This window comes from Pomacea canaliculata, linkage group LG13, assembly GCF_003073045.1.
Source record: "Pomacea canaliculata isolate SZHN2017 linkage group LG13, ASM307304v1, whole genome shotgun sequence".
NCBI classification, from domain to species: Eukaryota; Metazoa; Mollusca; class Gastropoda; order Architaenioglossa; family Ampullariidae; genus Pomacea; species Pomacea canaliculata.
Window position 1 is genome coordinate 19,999,395 of NC_037602.1, and position 23,961 is coordinate 20,023,355.

The 23,961-nt window shown below is 46.7% G+C and overlaps 1 protein-coding gene across 1 annotated transcript in view; it reads left to right on the plus strand.

Annotated features, from left to right (window-relative positions):
• Positions 1 to 6,963: 6,963 nt before the first annotated feature.
• Positions 6,964 to 23,961, plus strand: part of LOC112554266 (ras-like protein family member 12) — a 35,458-nt gene continuing 18,460 nt past the window's right edge. The window contains exons 1-2 of the mRNA XM_025221973.1: positions 6,964 to 8,107; positions 10,737 to 11,133. Coding sequence (XP_025077758.1) covers positions 11,034 to 11,133 — 100 coding nt within the window. The 5' untranslated portion in view covers positions 6,964 to 8,107; positions 10,737 to 11,033. The remainder of the gene's footprint in view (positions 8,108 to 10,736; positions 11,134 to 23,961) is intronic.

A 23,961-nucleotide genomic window follows, 5' to 3' on the forward strand; every position in this document is an offset into this window, starting at 1 on the left:
TGTTAAATTTTTTCTATTGAAAATGGCAATAAAAATATCAGATTAAGGAAAAGTCTGGTCTGGAAATAATTTTGAGAAGTTGGATATAAACTGGTGATAAGTGGCATCAGACAGTAGTTCGGCTCTGGCATCTGAGCAAATCTCTTGTTTTCCTTGTACATATTTCATTTTCCATCATAAGTACCTAGAAATCTTCACTTCTGAATGTCTCAACTTCAGTTTCAAATCCAATCAGGCTGCAAGCTCATGGGCCTAATTTTTGTGATGGAAACTATTATTCCTTTAAAATTCCGTCATAATTCTTTTTTTAAGTTCCTATGAGATCTGGAGGAAAGCAGAAAGTCTACTGGTTAGAGCAACGCGTCCAAACGTGAAGACTTGCGCATTAGTCAGTCGATACCCGCGTAACGCAACGTTCTTCTTCCCACATTTAACCCAGCTGTGGAATGGGTACCTGGCTAGAGGGTTAGAGAAGTTGTACTCTTTTTACGTATTCTAAGTTCATAAACAAACACGTGAATGTAGAGAGACCCGAGATTTTCCTGATCTTTTGGTTCATTACGGGCTTTTTCTACTTGTGCATTTCTTGTCGAGTTTATGTATCTGCCATCTCACCCACACCCAGCGCCTGTCACCAATACAGTGAGTGTTGGCTGTCCTGGGTTCAGATCTCGTCTCAGGCACGCTGTTCTTTCTTTGCATGTGGCACCCGTTTACAGGGCTGGCTGCCTTGCCGTGGTGTAGCCCTAGCTGCTGGCTCGGCGTAAAACACCAATTCTCCCCCATCACCACCACCACTCCGCCACAAGAAAACTGGAAACGGTGCAACGACCTTTATTTTTAGCTTATCCTTGCTTGCACTGACTAGCACCTTAACAAAATGGAAAAAGTGACAGCTTGTGCGTTCCTGCGGCACGATCAAAATAACTTCAGTGGCTTAAAATTAATTGGCGTGGTTAGATGTGAGCAACTTTTTTAATTTCGCATTTTCCTAAAGTAGCTTTCTTAAGACTTCGTCGAGAATATCCAAATGTCTGGTCGAGCTCAAATTTTGCTGATGCTAAAACATTTTATTTTCCTTCTTCTGGCGAAATAGTAGCTGGTACACTGCTCAGTAAGCCTTTTTATCTCGGCAAAATGAACGTTCACCTGATGCACAGAAGCTGCTGTTGCGATGTAGAGAAGACCCCTTAAGTAAGTTTAAAACCGTACGTTAGGAAAATATTTTAAATGTAAACTAATTTCCTGCCAGCCTCTCGGCGCCTGTAAAGTTTGGGTAGCAGTAATGTAAGCCAGGCTTGCTGTCCGCCCCTGTACCCTCCTCCTTCAGCCACAAGAGTTTTGTATGTCTGAAACTACAGTCACGTTGGCGTTACTGAAACGGCAATCACGTAGCAATCAACGTGAAGTCGCTGCCTACAGTCTCGTTGCAGTTAACGTCTCTAAGTAAGTATAATCATGTTACAATTAACGTCTGTAACTGCAATCACGTAACAACGTGAAGTGCTGCCTGCAGTCAACGTCTGTAACTGCAATCACGTAACAACGTGAAGTCTCTGCCTACAGTCTAAGTGTAATCGGGCGGCCCGGTGGCGCAACGGTTAGCGCCTGTCACCAGAACAGTGAAGGTGGGCTGTCCTGGGTTCAACTCTCGTGCTTTCTCTCCATGTGGCATCTGTTTACAGGGCTGACTGCCTTTCCGTGGTATAGCCTTAGTTGCTGGCTCGGCGTAAATCACCAACCTACCCCCAACCTCCAACCGTAATCATGTTACGGATAATGTCTGTAACTGCAATCACTGTTCGGATGACGCGGAACGTGTTTCGGAAAATTTCGGGTTTTTGAAACTGAATTAGTAACTCTTTTGAGTTTTGAAAATAACATTAAAAATAAAATTAACGTCTTCCTCCTGGAGCGTTACATCATGGAAAAACCGCAAAGGGAGACTGGTACATTAGAAGGGTAAGCGAATGTCGAGTGGTTGTGCGCCCTTGCCACTGCACGAGCCGCTAGTCGGTGCAAACACGTGGTCGCGGGGCTGTTAACAGCGCCGCCAGAAAGGAAGAGGAAAGGGAGTAGTACCCACAAAAGGTGTGCGGAGAGGTCGCACAGTCCTTCGCTTTATGGACGAGGACGACAGCGCGAGAAGAAGCTGCCTTCAGCTGCTGGTGTCTTCTGTTCTCTGGGTCGCCATCACATCCGACAACTCGTCCTACCTCACCTCCTTTCTCCTCCCTTCCCCGCTAGCCAGCTGCACTCCGTGATTCGCGTGGGCCTTGTCAGGCAGGTGGTTGAGGACGCTGCCAACGCTCGTATCGGCTCGTTTCGCTAATCAAACTCGCTAACAATAAACAAGGGAGGGATAACATAGAAGGAGGATGAGTGGAGGTCTGGCCACTTGTGAATGTGTAGGACACGATGAATTTATTCAACCAAGTGACCAGACGCATGCGACCGCGACAATTGCTCCATGCACAGGGCCACTCCCATCCGCTTCCTGTCCTCAGAGCATCACAATAGACAGACATCATGATATGCCAAGCACACACGTGCTGATTCACCTGCCATTATAGTTAAAACGACCGTTCATAGCTGAAGTAGGTAGAAGCTGTTGTGTGTGTGTTTTTAGAGGGTCTTTCAGGACAAGCAGATCCCACAAGGCGTGAACTGGTGTGAACCACTCGATCAACTGTTGCTGTTATACCAGACACAGATCGGGAACACCAGCACGCTCTCAAGCAACCCTCGCCTAGGATGTCTCAGCTTGAGAGAGAAACAATCGTTGGTACATTTCAGTGCAGGAATTTTCAAATATTTTCCACCACACACACACCCTGGTCAGCACCGCCTCGGCCTTCTCCTGGTCTCTGACCTGCATCAAGAGTAGTCTTTCCTCGCTGCTGCAGGTAGGACGTCATCTGAGAGTGAGTGTTAGAGTGAAAATAACGTCTTCACGTGATTGTGCCACACGTTGGTCATCAGAATCACAAAAAAAGTACAGAGGCAGCAGATGTCAAGAGAAGAGGCATTGAGCGTGATGGGTCAAGATCAATGTTGGTGCATTGAGTATGGGTCTAAACGAGTGTTGAGAGAGTTGTATCGTTACGACATCTGTTCTCGAAAGCAGCACTTGTCCTCGGCAAGTAGATGCAGGTGTTTCTGTTCTGCAGACTGAAGTGGGGCGTGGTGTTGGTGTTCAGAGTTCGCAACAGCTCGCGATGATTGCAGCAGCAATTCTAACCTGACCTGCGCCTCAGGAGTCCGCCAGTCAATCCCAGAACTCTGCGACTATAAAACACCGCCACGCGCTGCATAGAAGTCAGAAATGTTAGTTTGTGGGCTTGAAAAAGAAAAAAATCCAACTGTGATTGTTAGTGGGTTGGTCGTGAACACGCTCGTAACACGCGAACAAAGCTGGTGTACTACACTGAACCTCCCCACAGGGCAAAGTGGCTGCAGGTAGAAGACGGATGGAACGTGGTAAAAAAGAAAGTTTTTTAAACTGATCTCCTCACATTTCAGGCGCACCATGCTTCGGAAGATGCCCTGAGTACATGCGCAGCTTTTGTCCTCGTTTTAACCAACGGTATCCGGAGGTGCAACGCGTGGAGGCGCCACCTGTCGGTGCCGTCACGTGACTGCGTGCACCAAGGGGCCGACCATCAACAACTGGAGAGAGTTTTTTGTCTTGGCATTCTCTCTGGATGGATCTTGCTGCGAGGCTGTCATTTGGTTTACTGACGAGGCTGTTTTGTATCCAGTTCTCATTCCTTTTATCCCATCCTTGAGATTTTGAGGACAGGAAGTGCGTGCGGGTCGATCCCCAATTATTCTTTTGATTGTGTCGAAAGTCTTTTTTTTTTCTGGCCCCGTTCTCTCTTTCTTGGACTAAGATTCTCAGAAACCATTTGCGAAGTTAAGAGTCTCTGACCGGGAGATGAACTACTATATCATTTACTGTAAACACATGTTGGTGGCTTCCTGTGTGAATGCTACAAGTCTGCACATGGCAAGGACCTCATATCTGCTTCTTTGCCTTATAAAGGTGATAGGGGAGGGAAACAACCTGATAGTTCTCAGCAAAAGGTCGGCTGTTGGAAGCTCGTACGTGCATTTGAGTGGAAAACTCCCTTTTGCCCACAAAGCATCCAGGTATTATCAGGAAAGATTTGAGGCAGCAGAAGAAGAGAGTAGAGAGCCTTCCACATGCCGAACCCTAGCCACGGTGAACCACTCTCCGATCGCTTTTGCGGGCACTAGGTGATTGACAGTGCTACAACATAACTGGATCGCATATGCGAGTGGTAGTGGAGGGGTAAATGTAGGGCCGCCACTTGTCACCTGGGGCACCCAGAAGACCTGTTGCAGTAAGAGGTCAGTCGAACCTATGTTTCAACATTTAACCTTTAAGGGGGTGAACGCACTGACCACAGATGAGACGGTGAAATTAGACTTGTCTGTTCAAATCGTATAAATAAAATAAATAAAACATAGTATGGCTGTGTGTGTGTGTGTGTGTTCGCCTGCATGCTGGGGTGTGGGTACTCTATGCAAATCCACACCCTTTGATCCCAACCAACTTTTACACAAGGCAGAGAGTAGATCATAGAAGAAAAGTTTGTTCGGTGGCAGTTCTGCAAAGATTACAGGTGCTCTGGTCACTTTGCCTGTAAGCCATTGTTTCAGGAGCTAACAGCGCCACCAGCATCACAAGCACCCGGCCTTCCTGGGAGGAGCTCGCGACTCCATCTGAAGCATCCGCGAGATACATCACTCAGCCCGGCATCGTGGGTCTTCTCCAGGTCTTGTGAACTTTTGGTGGAAAATCGCATCCATTCCTTAAGTACAGATGTACCTGAGCCTGGATGTATGCACGTGCCGTGTATGTCTTCCTACGTCAGAATGCTAGAAATCTATAAATAAACCATTCATCTGTTTCTTATCATATCTTTTATCTTATCCTTCCTTCGCCGAGGCGTCGATGAAGCCGTTAATGTATTATTTTTCTGTCTACTAGATAATGTCCGTTATGGTCTAGTGATGAAAGGTTGTAGCAGAAGCCTCTTACCGGTGTGGAATCAAGGGGAACACCAGTAAGGGATTGCCAGGGAGGCACAGAGGAAGCAGCTGACAGTTCAGAATATGGAAGGACTGAAGGGGAGGGTGGAGGATGGTTGTATCGAGCGTAGATCGGAAGGGCGAAAGATGTCTGAAGAGTAGCAGGTCAGAAATAATCTGATGGCACTGGGTAGGTCAAAAACTATAAAATAGTCATTTTGTAAGACTTCAGCGGTGCAGGTGACTGGATTAGAAGAAACCGAACCCAACAGAACAACCACAGTGGTCCTCCTTGAGCTCTTGGTCCCGCCTCCACTTTGCTCCTTACACTTACAGCACATCACATGTCACGTGGTATTTGGCAAACTTGTAGTCAATGAATCTGTTTCTGAAACAGGCTTCTTTTCCCAGTTTGCTTTCACTTATTACACAGTGTGTTTGGCAAACTGTTTCCCTTGTGTTCAGGTTTTTACAAAATTACTTTTTTTTTCCATCAAAATGGCCACCAAAAAGGCGCGTGCCTCCTTGGAAGTGTTTTTACCCCAAATTTCACTGAAACTGTGAATCAATTCACCCAAATATCGGAATTAACAAAAAGCCTTCATTCGAGTACACGAACCCTTCTCGTCAAGGAATTGAATGCAGTTCACTGAGTTTCCAGACATAAAATCGTCCGTGTGGCATCAGAAATGAAAAAGCTGTTTCCGAGTCTTAAAAACGGGTTTTTTGAGTTTGAGAACACTCTGGTTTGACAAACATGTCTTTTTTTCAAATTTTCGTGTGACGTAGCCTATACATCAAGACTGTTCTGCTCCACGGGTGCATTTTTTAATTTTTAACGCCCAAGAAAAATAGGGAGACAAGGAGAAATGGCGGCTAGCAGGACCGACATTCTCGTGAAGTAGGTCAACGGAACACAGTGAGGCAATGCTTTGTCCGCAGACACTAACAGCAAGACCAAAATGTTTATATATACACACACACGTATATATATATATATGTATAAAACTACAAAATATTGTGTTCCGTGGCTAAGTAAGAGAGACGTAAGCAGGGTTCATAAGAGGTCAATGTGCACTCCCAGGGTTGATGATGGCGTGAGATGGCCTGATGAGCCTCACTTCCAGAGTTGAGGTGCGCGCGGCGAGTTTAGAGGGTAGAGAAGGGGTGGGGGTCCGGGAAGGAGTTAAAGAACGTCTTGGGGGATGGGGAGAGAAGGAAAATGCGGTAGAAAGACGAGATGTTTGGGAGAGGGTATTGGGGGGAATAGAGAGGGCAGAGAGGAACGGCACTTGTATCTCACACGCATCATTTCAGGTCTGCAGTGTGGCAGGAACCTCTCAGCAGCAGCTGAGCCTCAGCAGTCAATGTAAGACCTTCTCCCTTCCCTCCTCCAGCCCCGTGGGGCCGTCTCACCTCACAGCACACACGCACGCGCTCACACCACTACGTGCTGACCCCAGCAGCGCGCGCGTCGAGGTCAGCTTCATTCACAACGCCGAGTCTGCCGACAGAGGTGATAAACGGGGTGGGGAGGGTATAAGGGGTAGGTCGGGTAGAAGCAACGGCGTTGTGGGGGAACTGGAAATACGAGGGGAGGGGCATCAGCGCTTCATTCACTTCATTCACTCCCCTCCCCACCAACAACCCGCTCTCTCCCTGCATCCGTCCTGCAATCACTTTACACCTACGTTCAGAAACCACGTAGAAGACAGACAACAGAAAGTCTGGAGATCAGCACCAGTGCCAGAAATATCCACCCTACACTAGCACCCTACTTTCGTCCCCCTTCCTCTCCGAACAGAGACAAAAACCACCAAAAATGTTTAAAAGAAAAGAAAAGAAAAGAAAAGAAAAGAAAGAAACTCTACCAAACCGTTCTTGTAAAGTCATTGTTTCTCTTGCTCGTGGAGGTGGAGTAAAGCCCAGAGAAGTGTCGCATGGGAGTGTGGGAGGAAACACAGTGCGGCCAGATATAAAGGGGGCGCGTGGAAGCGATCCCCAGACGCAGGCACCAGACGCCAGAGGGAAGCAACTCCACAGACCGGCACGCGCTCTCTTCACGTGCCACGTAGCTGCGCCGTCCTGTGTTGTCTGGCAGCGCCAGGCTCTGGCACCGAGCGGCTGTAGGCGGGAGGCGCTTCCGCTGTGAGCGACGCCGACAGTCGGTTGCTGCAGGCGCTTCACCAGAGGTCTGTGTGGAGGTACGTGCGGTCGTCGACACGGGGTGTCTTCCGGCCACCGCCAACCATCGCTACTACCACCACAGCACCAGCAACTCTATCTTGCAGCTACAAGAGTTAATTGTCGCAACTACAAGAGTTAGTATTGTTCAGAATTTTTGATACGGTCCTTGTGGAAGTTTGTGCCGATGCCACTTGAGTTCGTCTGTCGTGTGGAGTCTGATGTAACCCTCCCCATGACAACTTCACAGCCATGGCCGAGGTCTCCGTGCACTCACTTTTGTGTCGGTTACTTTTTGTTTTGAAATAAAACTGTACAAATGTCCACTCGTACAGTCCGCTGTGTAAATCTTCTCAGCCACCGTACAAACTGACCAGATCCCAGGTAACAGCCATGGTATTCTGATCCCAAGATCCACAATCGGGAGGATTTTGATGATCAAGGACTTAATCTCAGTGGAAGACTATGTTTGGCGGAAGACAAAGTTTTAAGCAGAAGAAACGAGATGACATCATTGACAGAACAGAGTGCACTGATCCATGTGAACACATAAGAAGCGACACATGCTACAGTAAGCACACCTTTGGCCACAGCAACAGGTAGTGATAATACAAGCTGACCACGAACAGGCACCGCTGGCATACGACTACACCTGTGGAAACCTTTATAAACAGCAACACGGTCACGTGTGACCACCACTGGAAGGATTTGTTGCTAGGAAACGCCGCGCTTTTATCTGTCAGCTCCTGTGATGCGTGGCAACATGGACACTTGATGGTCAAGATGGTCGCTTGTCTTCGGTGAGAGTCCACGCTGCACCGGCTGTGAGAGTCTGACGACCTCCTGGCGACACCTGCTGCATCAGGTAACCAAAGTCTTTGACCTCTCATACATTTGCCGCTCGGTGTGCTTTCTCGTGGGGGAGAGAACAGCCGAGTGGGGAGGGCACTGGTGTTCGAACCGGGAGACAAGGTAGTTCGATACCCGTGCCACACCTACCCTACCTTCCCTTCTGTCGAGAATAAGTACCTGATGGCGCAGAGGGTCAGAAAATATACAGCAGGGAGAGGGAGAAGAGACTGGCACCCGCCGTCATAACAATCTGGTCCCAAGAAAAATGTGGTCTCTAAGACCTCACCCCCTTCCCCGAACGACCTTTAAAAAAGGTTAAGAAGCGACCTTTGGCCTTCACCTTTCTAAATTTATACATTCCAGTTCTGTAGTGAAAGAATTACAGAAAACATTCTAGACTTACCATTGCTACATTTGGTAAAAACAAAAAAAAAAATCCTTTGGAAAAAAAACTAAAGTTCATTTAAGCTTTCCTTTATTCTTTCCATTTGCTTTCTTTTCTTGTTAGTTTTTCTCGCAAAGCGGAGTTTTTAGTTGCGGGAAAAGCCTAGCTACACATCAGACGGGATAGTTGCGCCATGATTCATCACCGATCTGCTGGCCTGAGAGGTAAACAATACGTTTGACAGAGGAGGAATGTCTGCCGCGCTCACAATGGCCCATTAGTCTCGTGCACTTCTGCGGAACTGCGGCAACAGCTGCGAGCTGTTACACCGTCCTCCGGTTATTTTATCTGTCATCTACTGCCTCATCCTCCGCCTGCTGTTATCCAGTCGTGTAACGTGTTCTCGGAAAAGTGACGAATATGTGGAGTGGGGATGTGGTGTGGTGTGGTGCGTGGGGGTAACAAGAGAGGTCATTGTCGGGAGGGGGCTACAAGACTGAGTGCTGTGTGGAGGGGGCTACAACACCGAGTTCTGTCTGGAGGGGGCTAGAAGAATATACGCTGATGCAAGGGCTACAACATTGTACGTTGTCTGTAAACTGAATATTGTTTGACGGACTACATGACTGGAGGAGGGGTACAAGACTGTACATTGTGAATGAAGAATGGAGTTGTCCTTTCACACAATAAGAATGAGAAAAGAGGACTCGAATGGTGAAGCGGCCAGGGTGTGGCTACGATGGTCGCGATAACTCGGATTGCAAAGATTTAGAGAGAAACATTCTCTCGCCACGAAGCTCAAGCTCTCCTACACACACATACACACGAACCCCAGTTGCTCCTGTTCTCAGTTACAGCTGACACACCCTGTATTGCCCAGTCTCCAACCCTCTCACAGCCAGCCCTCGTCGTTTTTCTCCGTTCTTCCGCCGTCACCTTCCTCCTTCTTTGCCATCATAGTCTTGGCAAAGAACGAAGCACAAAGGATGTTATGGAGGAGTCGATTGTGTCCCCCTCCCAACAATTCCTCTTTGAAAAAATATTTTCCACTGGCCTCACCCCAACACACCCATCCACCCCCATACACACCCACCCACACACTAGTAAGCAATTTCTGTGCGATGCAGCACACTTTGTCAGCTAACTCAACTGTTGAATGGGTACCCGTCTCTGCAAAATGTGAGGAAAGGTGAGGCAGTGAGGCAGTGAGAGACAAGCTGGTCCCAAAACAGTTTTTTTTCTCCAACTCATCAAACGTCAACGACCGACAGGTCAAGGAACTTCATTTTCCTCCTGGTTAAGAATCACTTTAAAATGCACTAAGTATTCGATCCCTCTCCCCCCTTAAATATATTTTAGTGGTGCTGGAGTATTTTTCTGTTGACGCATCTGGATTGCAATGTAAGAGGTGAGACATACACTCAAGAGCAGCTTTTCTCTTGAAGTGGCGAAAGGCAGCCTCGGGTGAAGAGGGCGAAGAGAAAGGCTGAGAGTCAGAACAACTCTCTTACTGTCCTCCTCCTCCTCTCTCTTGAAAACCCTTCTGCCAGGAAAGCGGGCCATGGTCATAATGGCGGGTCTGTGGTGTGGATGGTGCACCCGATATGTTGCACGTGCCCTTTAGGATCACGCTTGGCTGCACAGACAACAAAGCCAGGTTCATGGGTTACATATGATTTTTTTATAACACAGTCGTACACGCGCCGTATTTCAAACTTTCCTCAAAAGTATTTCTAAAAATGGGTTTCACGTTTAAAAAAAATAAGATTAGACAGAGAAAAACAATCCAAATATCATTCTTGGGAATATAGAGTTAACTGTTGGAACAAGGAATGTTTACTGTATCGTGGAAGGACAGGTCCATAAGCAAGAGGCGTGTAAGAGATGCCAGACACACAGCAGGGGGAGGTAAATCCGGGCAGTCCCTAGTGGGGAGATAATTCGTTTTGTGGTCGCTCCTGCCTTAAACTTTCTTTACATTTTATATCGAAAATTGTATGAGGAGTAAACATGTACACTGTTCTGCACGATAACACGAGGGGATGATGCAAAAATTTCTCATCTCTCTCTGTGTGAAAATGGAAAAGTAAACAAACAAACGAAGACTGAATCAAGATAATGAATCTTCTTATAAAATTATGGTAACCGTGATGGACTTTTATCGTGTCATCTTCAAACATCCAGTATTCTGTTGTCGGTCTGACAAGTTGTTTTCTTGGCTGTCACTCTGTGTGCTTTGTTTTTTGTTTGTTTACAGAATTGTGTCTTCCTGGAGCAAAGCGAGGAGTCAGACCAGACCCCTGATCTCAAATGAACACTTCTGCCATTCTGCAACGACAACCACCGACAAGCTCTACATAAACAAATAAACCAGTGTACGATAAACAAGAGTTGGTGTCAGAACTCTCGAGATCGCAATAATCAGGTGAAGAGGGTACAAAGACAAGCGAGAGAGTAACAGGGATCATTGTCTGGCCCCTGTCCATGCTCAGCCTGCAGACAACACACTAGAACTTCTCCTGCATCTGCTTCACCTGCACTGCACTAGGTTGCCATGACAATGAGTGCACGCAAGGCCTTGGGGCTTCAACGGTCCAACGGAACTCACGAGTTCAACATCGCCATTGTCGGTGCTCTGGGCGTCGGCAAGTCGGGTAGGTGGTCCTCCTCAACTTCACCCACCCCTTCTGTGTGTGTGTCTATGCATGCTTTATATAATTGTGTGTGTGTATATGTGTGTGTGTGAGGTACACCTTCATGCTAAACTGCTGCAAAAAAAAAAAAAAACACACCAAGACATGTAGATCAGCATCGTCCGCATCGCCAACTGCGTGAAGTTCAACATTTTTCTCCGAGAAGTCAACCGGAGGGTGGTGCTGGCTACAGCCCTGGAGGTGCACGTGCAGCTCGTCACGCGCCAGATGGTCGCCTCATCAATGTTTCCGTGCGTTGTGTTCACCATCCTCCAGTTGTGGTTAGCAGCCAAGCTTCTGCTTTACAGGTTTGCCCGCCAGTCACGCTGCGTGCGTTTTCACGCTTTGCTGAACGTGCTGCACGTGGAGGGCGGGTCATAGGTCGCTCAGGTGGTTACTAGACGACGGCCAGACTTGCTTGATCCTCTGAAGTAAATAATTATCAATATATATATATCAACAACAGGACACAGGAGAGTGAATGTCTAACTCTTACCATATGGCAGCAGAGATAACTGAAAATAATATTTTGTAGTGGTGGAGCTTGTTCTGACAACACAGTCAGCAATGTGTTTGATGTCTGTCGTGACCAGTTCGCTTCCCAAGCCACGAAACACGTGTTTGCTATCAGTCAGGAGTGCCAGGTAATCCGAATCACAACTGATCATGATGAGGGCCCAGTAAGAACAGTGTAGTTTGTATTTTGCCGTACAGCTGCTGCGCGAAAGGCGCGTGATTTATCTCCTGATGCAGGTGTGAGATCAAAGCATACCTGAGCATGCCACCCGTGATATTTAACAGGTAGATGCGAGGCATGCGCAGTAAATTGGCTGTCGCGTGTTTAATTAAAAGGAAACCATAGCAAACTTCGAGGTCGGATCCTGATGATAGGGATTTGCTTTTTTATCGGTTGAAATGATGTCCGGCAGGTAAGGCTGATGGTGTCGTCTGCCACCCAGCTACAAATAACGATTTTCTTCATAGAAATATTCTTATATTTGTCACGAATAAATGTGCACTTAATAATGAGGATTTATAATTTATATTTATTTCCAAAGACTTGCTGCTTTACATAAGTAATATGTAAATTAAATTATCAACAATCGTGCACGTGACAATGAGGAAAAGATATTCACGACAATAATGGAAGCGTCTCTATGGCAACCGGAGTATGGCTTTATAGTATGTTTTACACATGTATAATAAGTGTGGTACAAAGCAGCTGCGATGCCAGAGGATGTTTTTTTAAACAGGAATAGTGAAAATGTCTGGCACGTGCAGTATTACGACGCCGCGCGGGTAGCACGTGCACAAACATGATGGCGATGAGTGTATGGCCGTCCTGACGATGCCCTGGCGCGTGCGCTGGAAATAAAAGTGACAGACTGAAGGAAGGGAGGATGGTTGTTTGAGGACACATTGCGACTATTTTTAGGCACACCAAGTATTTTGTTTACTCTACCTTCCTGTGGGAGGCTTGCGTCCTGGCATCCACGAGCTGGCGGGGCTTCCTCCACCGACCCCAGTCGCTTCCTCTTCTCCTGGGTGAGCCAAGGTGAGTTGTCGGCCCTGACCAGGTTACTTCAGGCGGGCAGGTGACTGGCACAAGGTGTCCACTGATGTCATCCTCCTGATGCCTTGATTGCCTGATTCTTTAGGGGCCATCGGTCAACGAAGGCACAGATCGGAATCAGGTGTTGGACATCTACCTACAGGACATCTACCTGCTCATTCACACGTGACCGGACTATGGCGCAGTACGAGTACCTTGAACTCACGTTTTCACCGATCGTGTCCGCGTGTGTTGGTGTTTTATTTCTTACCTTCCATTATCTTTTCATCCATAATCTTTTCCCCATTCACACTTGTCCATTTGTCGTTCGCTGGCTTCTAATAATATTCCTGTAGGCGTCAGGTATAGACGACCAACAAGCCAAACATCTCTTGCCAGGTGATTTCAGGTGTTAAAGGGATTCATCTGCCTTCAATTTACGGGCAGATTTTTTTCAGGTTTCTTGCAGCTTGTCTGTGTTTTACCTAATCATCGTAAGCACCGCGGGGCGAGCGGTGAGATTTTGCTTAACGATGAACAGTTGCCTCCGCCTCGCAACCTGCCGCCTTCCGTGAGCCTCCGCTCCGCCATCATCGTCAGGCGGCCCACAGGGGCCAGGGGCCACGCCTTCATGTCTGTATAATGGTCTGTTGTCGCCATTAATGCTGGGATGGAAGTGATTCGCCCTCTTGCCATGTTCTTGTCTTCTCTCACGCCTTCAGCTACAGGATGCAGCCACGCTGCTCTGTGTGTGTGCGTGTAGAGGAGGATGAAAAGATGGAAAAATTTTCTAGATGAACACAACACTAATCTTAAAAATCTTTACTAAGCTTGCGAGACTTTCGAGATTCCAGAATGACACAACGACGACAACGATGATGGAGGATGATGATGGTGATGATTGATGATGACGTGGCAATATTGACATCAGGACACGTTTACCTTGTAGTAAAGGCCTCAACCAGTGGGAGAACTGGGTCCATATGTTAATTAGGTTATGAAGTACACAAGTGACGTCACGTCTGTCTGTGCGTGGTGACGTCAGCAGGCGTGTATCTCGAGAATGGCAAGGAGGAGAAATAATATCTCGCACCGTGTTCACAGTTCCTGAATGAGGTTACAGCAACAATCCTCCCCGCGACCCTGCAACAATCCTTCCTTCCTTGCCACCCAGGTTCGTCACGTGCTCCTGCCGCCATCATCCTTGCCACCTTGCCAGCAAGTACAGCAATACAGTCTTGCCCACCTTGCCAGCAAGCTATGTCTTGCCCACCTTGCCAGCAAGCTTCCTGCGTGCACTTAGTCAAGTTATTCTCCCATTGCCTCGCCTGCTCTTCCCCCCAAGTGTTCCTCGCATCAGGTGAACATCCCGAGCGTGTATGAATTATCTTCGCTTTGCTGACACACACGAAATGGCTTCCCGCGGCGGCCAGAATTAATTAAAACATCTCCTGCTGAGCTTTATGAAGTCTGTTTCTCATTCCAGCCCTACATTTGTCGACCTCTTGTGTTTTGTCCTCAGATTCCCTCGCAGAGCATGCGTTCTCGTGGTTTTTATAGTCACGTGGTGCGTGCTTGAAAAGGTTACGAGCGGTCGGTCCTTTGCTCCTCCTGGTCTGGACTCTCGGAATTCGCTCTCCGAGCGCAGGTTTAAACTTTCTCGACTTTTGTAGCTGCGGTGGTGTTGGCACTCAAGAGACACCTCTTAAAACATCTCGTCAAACATGTCTGGCATCGCGCCAGCCCACAGATGTACGGTGTCTCGGCGAGAGTTACGCGTGAGTTGGTTCGCGCGCGTGCGTGTGTGCATTCATGCTTACAAATTATTTTGCGGGGTGCTGATATCACCAAATCTTTTTTTCTTTTTTTATAAACTTCGTGATCTTTGCTTTCCGAGTAGTTCATATCTCCTCCCCTTCCATTGCATGCCCGTTGGCCATGAAAATTCAACTTGGAGTTGGGGGAGGGATGCTTCGAGCACCCTGGGTGGAAAGGAGATGGTAAGTGCAGTGAAGTGAAACGTGATGTGGTTTTGAAAGACCCTAGCCCCTGGATGATTGGGATAAGAAAAAAAAGTGGAAAGCTTCTCGACCTTTTCCATCCGGGACCTTCTTGTACTACTTGGCTTGGCCTGACCGAGTAGACGCAGGAAGGCGTGACGTGTGTTCACTCTCTCCCTACCGGTGAACGAAGGCAGATGAAAGGAAGAAATATCTATTTCAAGAAGAAACATGCAGCAAGTACAGGTAGTCGTAGTTAGCTACGTGTTAATGCAGAAATCAAACTTAATGTTCGCGAGAGGAGGATGCACGCGCGAGGGTGCAGAAAGCGGAGCACGTGGCCTTAAAAAAAGACACTTGCTGGAAGGGACAAGAACCGACACGCCTGCTCCTCCATAAACACCTTGATTAAGGTGCGAAAACACTCTCTCACCTGCCGAGGGGAGACTCTTACACGGAGTGGCACAAATTGGTGCACCTGAACACGGCGGCCTTATTTGTGATGGGAGTGAGGCGGCTAAATGTAGATCGGCGTTTCACTTCTCGCCTGCGGGTGCACGTGTCAAAGCACGGTGAAAATACGGCCACTTTCTCGCCCCATCCTTCAGTTCCCTACCTCAAAACGAGGCTAAAAATGTGCTGATTTGTTTGCGTGTCTGGCCCTAGCCCCATCACCTCCATTGCCCGCCACCCTGTGCCTTCCTTTTTCTGCAGATAATACACAATACCTTTTTACCTTTCCCCTTAATTTTCTAGATCAACGTGTATTTATTTTTGTATGTGAAAATAAAGGTATTGTGGATGTGTGTGCCGAGATATCTCATGAGAAGTAGCATAAGTGGCGGAAATAAAAGAAATTTTGAGATTGAGGGAGAGCTTGCCGCCAGTCCTTACAAAGAAAGAAAAGTAAGGAAGGTTTACCAGAAAATAGTGTTAACAAAAACAAAAAATTCAATGTGTCAAAGTTCAGAAGGTAGAAACTGTTTAAGATCTTCATCTCCATCACAGACAGCTGCAGCCGGTTGACATGTTGTCTTCATGTCCTGGGGAAGACGTTGCTGTTGTCGCCCGCTCGACTTCCGATGTTGTCCTCCCGTTCTTCTCGCGTTCATCCATTTATCGATCCTCTATTTTATTCTTTGTGACTGTTGGGGTAGGACAGGCTTCTGTGAGTAGTCTGCCGATGGCCACATTGAGGTTTACAGTTTTTACCTGCGACCTCTGCCCTCTCTCGCTGAGATTCGGCACTTTGAATAGACTCAACGGTCATAGTTTTACAGAATGCAGATAAGACCCTACCACCGGTGTCCACAGATGTGAGTACAACTCACTGCACAGTAAGGCCACACCCTGCAGTGTCCTGCCCTGGATTCATTCTTCACTATAATTGCATTAACAGTTCAGAGAAAAAGGAAAATGTTTTGACGCAAGCTGTAAACAATACATCATGGGAGTGTTTAATCCACCCACACCAGCCAGAAATGTTTTTCTTGAACAAATAGAAACATTTTCTTCACAGAGGTACAGACGCGTCCAGCCACCGCCACGATCATCTCTCCCCCTCCCCGCCTGGTCGTGTATGACAAGAAACAAGTAAAAGATTTTCAGGATAGTCTGACTGAAGGTTGAGAAAGCAAGTTGGACTAATTGCCTGATCTCCTGACTGCTGGCTTCTAAATCGAAGGTAAACATTTGTTAGCGGCGTCAGCTGGCGGGAGCTGTTGCCATGGAGTCGATGCCAACTTTCTGGAACCGCCGGTCGCTTGGGTAGAAAATGCCAAGAATGGAGCTTTTGTCAACATTTCTGTCAACGACTGTTTTGTTGTTGCCCGCGTGTCTCACTCGGCCACAAACCACGTTGTTGTCGACGCTGCTGCTGCTGATGTTGCTGCAACTGCTGCTGTCGATGCCTTTGGGTGTGTGTGTGTGTATATCTCTTTCGTTGATTACTATTTAATTAAGCAACAGGTGTATTTGTTAATTGCGATCAGGCTCTTGGTAGCAGTGTAAGTTCTGTTTGCAACAGTCAAATGTTTTGAAAGGACCAAAGGTTAGTAGTAGAAGTCAAATGTTGTTAGTAATAGTCTAAATGTTTTCAGTAAAGGTTGAAATATTATTGGAGGCAGCACAAATATATTTTTAAGATATAATTAGAAAAGACATGGTATTGGTACGGGTCCAAATGTTGTTGGTAACAGTGCATATGAAGGCATGTAGGAAAGCATGGCGGTGAATAGTTACACCGAATACTAACACCCAGCACAACATTGTCCGAGGGTTCACCAACCTTCATCTTGACCCCGACATTCCTCTGTCCTGAATTCTATCAACGAGAGAGAATCCTCTTCCTCAGACCCTTGTTCCAAAAAACTTCCACTTTCGGTTCTTCTCAGCAGATAATTAAGAACACTCGTTACCTTCGCAACAGACCCTGGGAGACTTCAAGTGGTTCAATGGGAAAGACCTTGTGCTCGGAAGCTGAGCGCAGTGAGCCAACAGCATGGAGACCAGTGGAGACAAAATATTCCACCGCCATCTTTAGTCGAGGTCAAGGTCTGCCTGGTCTCTCCCTTATCCTCCCGGTGCACGGCTGCTGCGGTAAATTTCGCCAAAATTTGATAATTGTTTATCAGCGAGTTTAATGGCGAGCAAAGTTCGGCAAACACCTTTTCTGTTCTTTGCCCACATGGAGACTGTGCACTGTTGGACAGCATGCAGACTGTGTCAGGAGGACGCAGTGGGGGGAGTTGACCGGTGAACCACTCCCACAAACTGCTGACTGTAAGGACGCATGTTTCAAGTGAGTTTATTTAGCACTTCGCACAAAAGAAGGTCTCGGAGGCAGACAAGTGCAACAGACAAAGAGGGTTCAGTCGGCAAAGAGAGTGTGAATGGCGCCTTCTCAGCAAAAGAGTTCCGCTAGGGGAAACAACCTCTTCATAACAGTAAACTTCACACTTACAGAGTTAGGCCATCAAAGACAACCACTTCACTCCAAGGGATGAGAATACTGGCAAATGTAGTTTCACAACGGAGCAAAGATGTCTCCCAGTCGCTCACACATTTGTTTCCACAGAATTATTTCCAAAATCTTTTTATGAACTATTTCTGGAACTGAAGTGCCCTAGCTGCAATACTTGGCAGACTCTTGAGTAGTGTAGATTAGACATGTTCTGTATGTTCTGAAACGAAGTTTACCACCATGTGACCCCCTGAAACACGCGGCACTAATTTGTCTCAACATAGACCCTTGGCGCGTGCAAACCTGTCCAGATTTATGCCTTTTGCTGGGGTACAATATGTGGAGGTGCAAAACACTCTGTAACACTCGGTTGTCCGTATGGTAAACTTTGGTCCTCGAGGACCTCGAGATTTGAATATTATCTCCCTTTAACACAATACACAGCTGTGACTGTCAAAAGATTATCTCCCTTTAACACTGTGACCACTTCTCACGCTTTAATCTCGGCTCTCCTCTTTTCATGATTACCTCCAATAGCTGGTTGTCTTCTGCTTTTATCAGCATTGTTGCCTGTCTGTCTTCACCTCTTTGTTTTTTTGGTTGTTTTGTTTGTTGTTTTTTTTTTTTTGTTTTTTTGTAGCTTGCGAACTCTACTCCCTCCTTTCTCCTGCTGCCTTCCTGTGACAGCGAACTGCGCTCACTGCCAAGTAGGCGCTGCCCTAGTAAACCTTAGTATTATCACACCTGTCGTGATTTTTATTTTTGTAGAGAAAGGTAGAATTTTAAGGGCATTGTGGTGTTGTTGTTGTTATGTGTTGACGTGTTGCATGCATGATGTGTACCCTGTTGTAGTGTAGTGCCATGATCACCGCCTCTACATGCTCGGCATCATCCATGCCCTTTCCTTGCACTTGTCTTGACATCGTGTTATCTGCAAGGTGCTTGGATGCAAGCCTCTCCTTCCCCTCCTCCCCGCCGTCCTCCCACCTTGCCGTGGCGGTGTAGCGGCTTGCGTGAGCTGTGTTCATCGTCATGCTCCAATCCTACCCGAGGCCAATCTCTCGGTGCCGTCCACTTGGCGCTCGTGTGTGCTGCAGGGTGGGGAGGGAAACTGGAGGCTGAACCTCACCCATCCACCCCCACTTCCTCTGCCTCCCTCCAGCTTATCACGGAGCTGGCATAATGGCATTTGCCTATCTTCTGGCACGGCCAAGGGAGGTCAATGGGAAGAGTCTGCTTGATGTGTTACGGGTATGCGCGCTCTCGCCCCCAAGTCTCTGGTGTGTGGTGTTGGTGTGATGGGTGCTGGTACTTGTAGATGTTACTGTACTCGTAGATGTTAATGTAGTTGTATATATGTTAATGGTAATGTATTTGTTAATGTATACACAAATAGTTGTTTTTTCCTTTGTAGGTGGTACTTTCACTGGTTTATTTTTGAGTTCAGTTGTAGACACCGTAGGTTTTCTCCTCCCTCTCTCATGCGCACGCATGCTCACTCACCCAAAGCTCAGAACAGAAGTTTGTACTGACAGGTGACTGAACATTGTACACAGCAGCACACAACATGGGAAACATCCCAGTCACAAACACTCTCGGTCACAAACATTCCCGGTCACAAACATTCCCTGTCACAAACATTCCCGGTCACAAACATTCCCGGTCAAGGCGGTTTGTAGAGGCTGACGACTTGCACGTGGCGGCGTCTACAGATCACCAGAAGGTGAGGGAAGGAAATGGAGGATAAAATAAACTTTAGCGGATACTTAAACACTTCTATCAGCGTTTGATGTTCGTTTTGTTGTTTTTTTATTATTATTGGGAGGAGGCTTGGTCACGTCTCTAAGATATCTGTCGAGGACTTGAGAAAAGAGAAAGTGTGTGTGTGGTCATGACCAAGCTTGGTTGACTTCATTAACCCTTTTTCGTCGTTCTTTACTTACATCATGTTTCTTCTTCACTCTCTTCTCCATCGACCTTTTCTACTGTAACCTCTGCCCCACTCGCGGTTCCTAAACAGTGAATAAAATACGAGTTGAAAAGTTCAGTCAAAAGACTGGAGAGGTCGTGAGAGGAAGAAAACCCTTCATTCACCTTCCGCACCTGCAGCCAGCGGCTTCTCTGTGCATCTGTCCCCGTAAAAGCCAGGAAAGGTGCGAGGTGTTTATCTGGCACCAGCCACGTGCACAAAATGGCGGCCTTTGAAGAGGCGGGACACCACCACGCGCCTCCGACACTTGGCTGAAGGTTGGCCCCGCCACAGCTTTGGTGAGACTCTAAACACTCGCCCGATGTTTGCACTCGGCATTTCGCTGTCAGTCTTCTGCTCCACACCCGTCTGCTCATTACCTGGCCTGTCGCACGTGCAACCTGCTCCCATCATGCCCCTGTCAGTCCAGCAGCTGAGCTTCTTTGTGCTTTGTAAACAGTTTGTGAAGCGTGCACGCGCGGTAACACCCATAACTCCTCTCTGTGCACCTTGCTTCTCCTTTCTTCCATCTTCCCTTCTCCTACCTTTATTTCGAGATGGTTAGAAAGGAAATGATGACAAAGAAGATTTTATATATTGTGCAATCCATCCACAGGGAGGTGAGCTCGATGCTTACACACTTACAGGGTCAGATACTACACCAGGTGCAGGAAGGAATGTATACATACTGGTATGGAGGAGAGAGGAACAGTCAGGGTAGACTGACTACAGAGGGTATTTCAGAAGAAGGGGTGGACGTCCAAACACTGGATCCACCGTTTGTTCTCTGTACTTCATTATACTTGCAGGTGCATGATGAACAAGTGGAACAGAACAAAGATCTAAATATAACCCACAGAACAAGAATACCTTCTTGATAAATTCTAACCCTTGATAAACTGCATCCCTTCTCCTCCCTTGCGATCCTCTTCTAATGTCCTGTTGGACACCTGCCTATCCGACATCATCGAGAACACTTGATGGTCTTGTCTTCATTTGTGAAACACTGAGCATCGTGAAGATGACTGGCTGGTGTGCGGGGGCGAGGCAGGTGTTGGAGGGCGGGTGTGGATACAGTTTATCTCTGTTTCAACAAGGAGGGGCTGGCTGACCAGAAGTAGCAGTGAATGTTGTGACTACGTAGTTAGTCTCCACAATCACACACAGAGCTCGCAAACTGTCTTCTCTATAGAGTGCCAGCACTTCCACACAACACAGTAAACAAGTTGTTTACGAATAACCTGATCGATGGGGAAGGTATGTCGCAATCCAAGTAGAGTTGTGTGTGTTGCTTTCGCTTTTATTTGCTTGTTTTTTTTTATATATATATAAGGAATATGGGGATAACTGCGTTAAAAGATATTTATTACATTATTTTGAATTTTGATTTCTTTCCTCAAATGGAAATATTTTTTCGAGACGCACAGTCTTGTTCACAAGATTCTGAGCTTTTAAACAAATAACATTTTAGAACTGTGCTTTGTAGGTAACAATCAGCATCAGCATCAACAACAACGCAAACAACAACAACAACAAAATTTTTGTGAGATACAAATTTTTGAGCATCGCATTTCTGTCGTGGGTTTTGGAAAGAGTTCAAAATCATTTGCCATGAACTAAGCTCGCTGTCATAGTAAATGAAGTCTTCAGTGTTCACAAGTCTTTGTCCTAGCTTTTATAGTGAGAGATGGGCATCGCCTTCTGTTCGCCTTGTACCTGAGGGACCTTCTGGACCAATATCTTTATAAGATTGTGCTTCGAATTCATTCTGTAAAACTTGCAAACAATATCTCGCTGGTACAAAGATCATCCTCAAGCAATCAGCTTTTTGTCTGTGAAATGAGAGCAATCAAGTGTTTTTGTAAAAGTGGTTTGTGGTCCTGGCTCCCAGTTTGCCACATCAAAGCCAGAGCTTGTTTGTAGCTGAGAAAATATCATTCATCTGCAACCTTCGGGCGCAGCAAAACAGGAGGAACAAATTAAAACATCCTCAGCACCGTAAACCGAATGTTGCAAATTGTTGCCACCTCGTCCTTGAATTTTAATTCCAACCGCTTTTATTTTTTTTGGCATTGAAAGCTGAAAACAGCGTAAGAAACATCAGCTCACAAGCAATACCAGCTCAAGAATTTCTCGGATGGTTTTTTTTTTTCTTGAAATCCATATAAAACACATATTTTGGCTGGAAAGAGTCTTTCGTCGAGTGTTTTAACAAACTACCGATAATGAAAATTGCAAAACAATTTCGGAGAAAGATGGAGAAGCGGAAGGAAAAACTTATTTTAGTTCTTTGACAAATTTCTTTTGACAAGGTGGGAGGCCTAGTGGCTCGTTCGACAAATTTCTTTTGACGAGTGCAGCGATGATTAGAGGGACCACAGCGGTAGTTATGACAAACAAGAACTAAGTAACAAGAAGATTTTTTCTGAAAAAAAAATGATTAAATACAACTTTCAAGCAAAACTTGGATACATCAGTTCTGCCATGACAATGATAATCGAATATTTTCCTGTATGAAAAAAGCTTTAATAGCAAAAGAGTCAGTAAAGAAGTTTTAATTATTGGCATATCTGACCGTTGTATTGTATTCATGTCGATGTAAATAAAATGCGCATTTCAAAGGAAGAGACATACAACGAAACAAAAAGTTCCTGTTTTGGTGTCCTGGGTTCGAGTTCGATTCTCACCTGGCCCACAGCTCTCAGCGGCGACTTCTCTTTGCTGTTTGTATGGTACTGCGACTACAGCCTTGGAAACGGATTCAACAGACCGGTGAACCCTGATGAGGGCAGCCAGGAGTCAAAACCTCTTGGTATCAGAGGAATTGTCTGCCCCACGCATGCGGCAATGGGCCCCGTGTAGTGGCTCCACCACCTTAAACGAGCAGGTTGCGGTTGTTGACGCATCGCTAGATGAATCACAACAGCCCTCGTCTTCTTCGCAAATAAAGGACGATCAACATCCGGGGTCTGTGTCCAAACACCACAGAAAAACGTAGATTAATAGACAAGCTTCCTTCTTTTTCTTGTTGTAAATGTGTCTACACTACTTCTTGGCTGTTTGTCTTTCAAGAATAGGAGATGGAGGAGTGTAGGAGCAAGAACAAAAGCAGCCTCACACAGGAGACACAGACGCACTCCTCTGTCTAACACACACACACACGGAGAGAGAGAGAACAGGAAACATCCCAGGTTTGTCTGTTTTCTACTCATCCATCCTCTCCGTTTACCAGAGATAAGAGCACTTCTCCTGACAGAAGTTTTTATAAGGTGGGCAGAACTCTCTTTGTAAATGCCGATATCAGAATCCACTTCCGTCTGAGATAAACTTCGTCGAATGATTTGTTTTTATTTCTGGCATTTGTCTTCTGCAGATAACTCACTTGCAAACCTGTGTGAGGCCGAGCCGCTGATGTCGTCACTTCCGCTGTGTGCTGTGGGTGGGGGTTGGGGGTCTTGTGTGAGCGAGTGAACATGTCTTGCCAACGATATGAGTAAGTAAAGACGGTGGAACGAGAAGGTGGACTCCCAAGTCCTTGTGTTCCTGTGGCTGGCAGCCTTGGACATGGAGCCTCAGCCTTGATGCTGTTCGCATCCCAGCAGCATGCACAGGGAAGCTTGACAGTATTCTGTTATTTCCGGTCGCGAGTGGAATGCAAGTAATGCGACACTAAAACATGTCGCGAGGTTGAGAGTGATCTCCCCTTGCACCGCCACAACCGTCATTCCTTTCTTCCGGAAGCTCCGTCTGGCTGGCCGCCAACTGGATGGCCGCCATGTCAGCTCGTAGGCTGATTGATGATATGAAATATTGTCCATTTATATGTCGGCTTTCTTACTGTCGGAACATTAATGCTCCATGTGTAGGCACTTATGTGTGGAACGTTAAAAGCGGGAGCTTTTTTAAAAAAAAAATAAATAAATAAACAAAGTCCGTACTTTTGTAAAAGATTAACTCGAAGCTCAACAGAAAGAAGAAGATGCCGGTGTTTTTCAAGACTCCTGGAAAAGCATATCTACAGACAAGAATCTTTTTATTTAAATCAATAAATAAATGAATAGACATGCCTTTCATCGGCTGTACACACGTGTTTACTGCGCATGCGCGTGTGGGTGCGCTGTTTAGACTGGAGGGCCGAGTGAGAGGTGTGAGTGGCTCTGGACATTGGCGAGACAAACGCTTGTGACTGGCTGGCGCGGCTGGTGGCCACTTGCTGGCAGAGTGGAACCTGGCGAGGTCTGGAAGTGGCAGGTGAACTGTGGCAGGTAATCACGCGGCAACTGTACAGCAGCCGTCGCCACACCAC